This window comes from Arachis ipaensis, chromosome B09, assembly GCF_000816755.2.
Source record: "Arachis ipaensis cultivar K30076 chromosome B09, Araip1.1, whole genome shotgun sequence".
In the NCBI taxonomy this organism is placed as follows: Eukaryota; Viridiplantae; Streptophyta; class Magnoliopsida; order Fabales; family Fabaceae; genus Arachis; species Arachis ipaensis.
In genome coordinates this window covers 73,702,588-73,708,809 of record NC_029793.2, presented here as the reverse complement: position 1 = coordinate 73,708,809, position 6,222 = coordinate 73,702,588, and the positions used below count along the sequence as shown (strand labels likewise).

General features: G+C 35.1%; 1 protein-coding gene across 1 annotated transcript in view; it reads right to left on the bottom strand.

Moving 5' to 3' along the window:
- LOC110266865 (uncharacterized mitochondrial protein AtMg00810-like) overlaps positions 670 to 6,222 on the bottom strand; it is a 7,034-nt gene continuing 1,481 nt past the window's right edge. Inside the window, exon 5 of the mRNA XM_021111911.1 lies at positions 670 to 1,677. Coding sequence (XP_020967570.1) covers positions 670 to 1,677 — 1,008 coding nt within the window. The remainder of the gene's footprint in view (positions 1,678 to 6,222) is intronic.

The following is a 6,222-nucleotide window of genomic DNA, read 5'->3' as shown; positions in this document are numbered from 1 at the left end:
AAAATATGGTAAAAAATGTGAGGACTGTATGGGTGTATTGTGTATCTAGGATTGGGGGTTATCCAATTCATTGACAAAAAAAAAAAAATTTCTTTTGCAAATTGGTAGCTATTCTTAAAGAGATGGTATAAATAATTATTAAGAATTTGCACTCCCAATTCTTTTTATTTACAAAATGAAGGCCTCATAACCATGTTAATAAGAACCAAACTAAATAAACATTGAAGTCATAAACTCATAATCCATCTATTTGTTTAATTTTTTATTTTTGTGAGTCATCTTATTATCTACATGCTAAACTTGTTTTACTCTCCTCTTTCTTCCAAATCGAATCTGGAAGAATCGATTGCATTTATTTTGAGATACTGATATTGAAATTAAGTATTGTGTTTGACAATCAGAAATTAAAATTATTTGAAGACACAATTTTAATCTTTTTAATACCTCTCCAGAAAATAGGAACACAGGAACGAAAATTTCTAAAGACAAGGACTGAAACTTTAATAACATGTCTTTTTAAAATTACCTTTATTCAACTTTGATAATTTCCAGTGTTTCCTTTCAGCCATCGTCTGATTTTCCTCCCTTGTCAAAAACTAAAACTGTGCAAAGCAAGAGAGTACTTTGGAATACATAATAAATATGCTATCTATATGCTAATATCTCCCCTCAAGGTGGAGCATATATGTCGTATATGCCCGGTTTGGTCATAAGGAATCGAAATTGAGGAGGAAGTGCCTTTGTGAGGATGTCTACACAATTGATACTTGCTAGGGATGTGCACCAGTTTAATGGTTTCACTATCACCTTTTTCCGAATGAAATGACAGTCTATTTCGATGTATTTAGATAACTCATGTAAGGCAGGATTGGTTTCCATGTGGATTGCTGAGATGTTGTCACAGAACAGCATAGCTGAATCAATGTGAATGCCCAAAAACCTGAGTAACCCAATCAACCACACAATTTCACATGTTGCATTTGCAACGGCTTTGTATTCTGCCTTAGTAGAGCTTCTTGAAACCGCTGTTTGCTTGTTTTTCCATGAAACCAGTAAATCTCCAAGAAAAGCACAATATCCAATAGTTGATCTCCTTGTATCTAAACAATTTTTCCAGTCCGCATCAGCATAGACTGAGAGATTGAATTTATTTGTTGTTGAGAATAAGATGCCTTGGCTAGGAGCTGCTTTGAGGTAGCGAAGGATATGGTGTACAGCGTTGAGATGGGGCACATGAGGATCAGCCATGAATTGAGCTAATTTTGTGACTGCAAATGTGATGTTTGGTCTGGATATTTTGAGGTACATCAGCCTTCGTATGAGTCTGCGATAAGTAGAAGGATCAGCTAATATCTCTCCTTCGGAGGCACGTAGTTTATAATTAACATCCATTGGAGAAGGAGCAAGCTTGCAACCCACCAAGGATAATGCACATTTGCACTGAGAGAGGAAGATACCTTCGCTAGATTTTGCAAGCTCTAATTCAAGAAAGAATTTTAGATCCCCAAGAAACTTAAGCTTGAAAACTATGCTGAGCTTGTCTTCAACCCTCTTGATCATGGTATTATCTGGTCCAGCTATGATGATATCATCAACATAGACTAAGAGGAATGTCGCTATGGTTCCTTCACCGAAGACAAACAATGAATAGTCATTCTTGCATTGTTTGAAACCATGCTGAATTAATGTTGCACAGAATTTATTGAACCATCAGCATGAGGCTTGTCTTAAACCGTATAAGGATTTGGTTAATTTGCATACCAATCCTTAATTTCTCTGTGGATGTCCAAGCGGTACTTCCATATGTACTTCTTTGAATAACTCACAATTTAAGAATGCATTGTTAATGTCCAATTGCAAAAGATTCTAGTTCTTGGCAATAGCTAGGCCTAATAGTACTCTCATTGTATAAATCTTTTGCAACGGGGCTGAATGTGTCGTTAAAGTCAATCCCAACTTGTTGTGTTTATCCTTTCACAACTAAGCGAGATTTATGTCTATCTAGAATGCCATCAACTTTGAGTTTGGCTTTTTATACCCATTTACATCTAATTGAGTGTTTGTTGGGTGGTAGAGAAACTAATTGCTAAGTGTTGTTTGCCTCCAAGGCCTTGAGCTCTTCATTCATGGCCTATTTCCACTCTTCATGTCTGATTGCATGGTGAAAGAATTTTAGTTCAGGGATTTTAGAGAATCCTTACCATAACAACAGACATTTGGGACAAGACCCAGCAAGTTTACAAAGCTAATTTGATCCTAAACACCAAAATTTAACAAAATCTCAACACATTTACTCAAAGTTTTCGAAATTGGGGAAGCAAGAACTGGGTGTGAAATTGAGATTTTCTTACCAAATTGTTCGATGGGGTTTTTAGAGAATTCCAAGACGAACGCGTGGCCATTGATGGCTTGTCAATCGGAGCTCCATATTGAAAGTTACAGAAGATTAAAGTTTTGGAGGTGAGGGTTACGTCTTTGCTTTCTTCCTCTCTGGTGCAAGAAATTGTGATCTCAATGGCGCCAAAAACTTAGTACGCACTATCATAATCTCAATTCTTCTTCACAACTTTGCACAACTAACCAGTAATTGCACTGGGTCATCCAAGTAATAAACCTTACGTGAGTAAGGGTCGATCCCACGGAGATTGTCGGCTTGAAGCAAGCTATGGTCATCCTTGTAAATCTCAGTCAGGCGAATTCAAATGGTTATGGGATTTTGATAAATAAAATATAAAATAAGATAGAAATACTTATGCAATTCATTGGTAAGAATTTCAGATAAGCGTATGGAGATGCTTTGTTCCTTCTGAATCTTTGCTTTCCTACTGCCTTCATCCAATCATTCATATTCCTTTCCATGGCAAGCTGTATGTTAGGCATCACCATCGTCAATGGCTACCTCCCGTCCTCTCAGTGAAAATGGTCCAAATGCACTGTCACCGCACGGCTAATCATCTGTCGGTTCTCACTCATGTTGGAATAGGATCCGTTTATCCTTTTGCGTCTGTCACTACGCCCAGTACTCGTGAGTTTGAAGCTCGTCACAGTCATCCCATCCCGGATCCTACTCGGAATACCACAGACAAGGTTTAGACTTTTCGGATCTCAAGAATGGCCACCAATAATTCTAGCTTATACCACGAAGACTTTGATATGAACCAGGAGCCCAGGAGATAAACGCTAAAGCTATTGCAAATAGAACGGAAGTGGTTGTCAGGCACGCGTTCATAGGCAAGAATGATGATGAGTGTCACGGATCATCACATTCATCAGGTTGACGTGCGAGTGAATATCTTGGAATAAGAATAAGCTTGAATTGAATACAAAAACAATAGTACTTTGCATTAATTCATGAGGAACAGCAGAGATCCACACCTTAATCTATGGGGTGTAGAAACTCCACCGTTGAAAAATACATAAGTGAAAGTGGTCAAGGGATGGCCGAATGGCCAGCCCCCTAAACGTGATCTCTGAACATAAAATTATCCAAAAGATGTGAAATAAATCACTAAAAGTAGTTTTTATACTAAACTAGTAGCTAGGGTTACATAAGATGAGTAAATGATGCAGAAATCCACTTCCGGGCCCACTTGGTGTGTGCTTGGGCTGAGCATTGAGATTTCATGTGTAGAGACTCTTTTTGGAGTTAAACGCCAGGTTGTAGCCTGTTTCTGGCGTTTAACTCTGATTTCCAACCTGTTTTTGGCGTTTAACTCTAGAATAGGGCAGGAAGTTGGCGTTTGAACGCCAGTTTGCGTCATCAAAACTTGGGCAAAGTATGGACTATTATATATTGCTGGAAAGCCCTGGATGTCTAATTTCCAAAACAATTGAGAGCGCGCCAATTGGGTTTTGGTAGCTCCATAAAATCCATTTCGAGTGCAGGGAGGTCAGAATCCAACAGCATCTGCAGTCCTTCTTCAACCTCTGAATAAGATTTTTGCTCAAGTCCCTCAATTTCAGCCAGAAATTACCTGAAATCACAGAAAAACACACAAACTCATAGTGAAGTCCAGAAATGTGATTTTTATTTAAAAACTAATAAAAATATACTAAAAACTAACTAAATCATACTAAAAACTATGTAAAAACAATGCCAAAAAGCGTATAAATTATCCGCTCATCACTCTCCCACCACTTCAGCGTGCTTCAATGGAAATAATGGGAATACTGATGTGTGAGCATCTTATACCCTTTTTCATAGCATTTTCTAGTTGTTTTTAGTTAGATTTTATTAATTTTTACCATGTTTTAGTGCAAAATTCATCTTTGGATGCTACTTTAAGTTTTTGTATTATTTTTATGATTTTAGGTTAATTTTGGGCGAGTTTAGCAGAATCTTGTTCAGAGACGAAGAAAGGATAGCAGATGCTGTCAATCCTGACCTCTGTTTATTCGAATGAGCATATCTTGTGCTATAGAGGTCCAATTGACGCGGTCTCAACGTTGTTGGAAAGCTAACTTCCAGAGTTTTCCAGCAATATATAATAGCCTATACTTTTCGTCCAGAATTATTGCCAAAACTGGTGTTAAACGCCAAGCTTGGAAATTTAATGCCCAAGAAGAACCAACCTCCCAAGTTGAATGACCAAAACTGGCGTTCAATGCCAGCCAAGGATCAGAAGCCAGCGAATTCACCCCTCTCTCCAAGTTGAACGCCTAGAACCTGAGTTGAACACCAGGCATCAGCCCAAACACTCACCAAGTGGGCCCAAAGTGGATTTTAGCATTCCTTAGGCTTTTCTTATTTTATTTTTGTAATTCTTAAATTAAATTAACATCTTTTAAGGTTAGTATTCACTATTTAAAGGGGAGATCACTTAGGATTACATCATCATCAGACATATTACTTTACATCTTCTCTATTTTCTTTGTAAAGCATGAGTAACTAAACCTCTTGGTTAAGGTTAGGAGCTTTGCTTATTTCTATGGATTAATATTATTGCTCTTTTCTTTTAATTAATGTTTGATTCAATTCTAAGGTGTTGTTTTCGTTCTTAATCCTATAAGTCTGCGGTGGAACAGAAGTATGACCCCTGATTTGACATGAGCTCTTTGTGATACTCTGACCAAGGTCGCTTGAGCTACAGCTTGAAAACACTCCTCCTAAACTGAGGGTTACTTACGGTTGATTGGGATATGTGACATGAAATCCTGTCAGTTTTGGGTAATTAAGGTTTTTGTAGCGCTAAAGTAGAATGCTGAGCTTTACCCTCGTTCGAATCGAACGACCACTGACCCCGGCTTTTGATGAGAATCAGAGAAGATTAAATTTTCAAGGAATTGGGGTTAAATTTTCATGGAATGAATCATTCATTGTTAAAATAGTCAGTAAGAAGTATTAATCCGGAAAGATAAGCATCTCCGAACATTTAACTACTTCCATATATTTTCTCTTTAACAAGATCATTTTCTTAGTAGTTTTTTGTTTTCGAAAATTGATCTTGTTTGCTTTCTTTTTGTTCGAATTTTTTTAGTTATTTTCTCCTATTTGATTTAAAAATTCTTAAGTTTGGTGTTCTTTTAGTGTTTTTCCTTTAAATTTTTAAAATTAATATTGTTTATCTTTCCCTTTTTAATTTTCGAATTTTTCTTATTATCTTATTTTGATTTAATTTTAACTTTTATGTTTGGTGTCTTTTAATATTTTCTTTTTCTTTTTAAAATTCAAAAATTTCAAATCTCTCCTTTTTCTTTTTAATTAATTTCCTTTTTAAATTTTCAAATCATATCTTGTTTATCTCTCTTGGTTATTGATCTTTATCTTATTTATCTTTTCCTTGATTCTAGTTATTTGATTTTTTTCATTTAAATTCAAATTTTAAAATTCAAAATTTAAGTTTAGTGTTTCTTTAGTTTATCTTTTTCTCTCTTTTTGAAATTTCAAAACTTTTAAAACCTTTTCTTTTTAAATTTTGAATTCTATCTTGTTTATCTTTCTTAAATTTCAAAATTTTGTCTTACTTATCCTCCCTTAATTTTTGAATTCTATTCTAGTTATCTTATTTTTATCTTTCTTTTTTATTTTCAAATTCTATCTTGTTTTTCTTTATTTTCAATCTTTATATTATTTATCTTTCCCTTGATATTCAATTCTTGTTATCTTATCTTATTCATTTAAATTCAAATTTTAAATTTGGTGTTTCTTTAGTATTTTCTCTTTCTTTTTGAATTTCAAAATTTTTTAAACCCCTTTCTTTCTATTTTTTTTTTAAATATTTC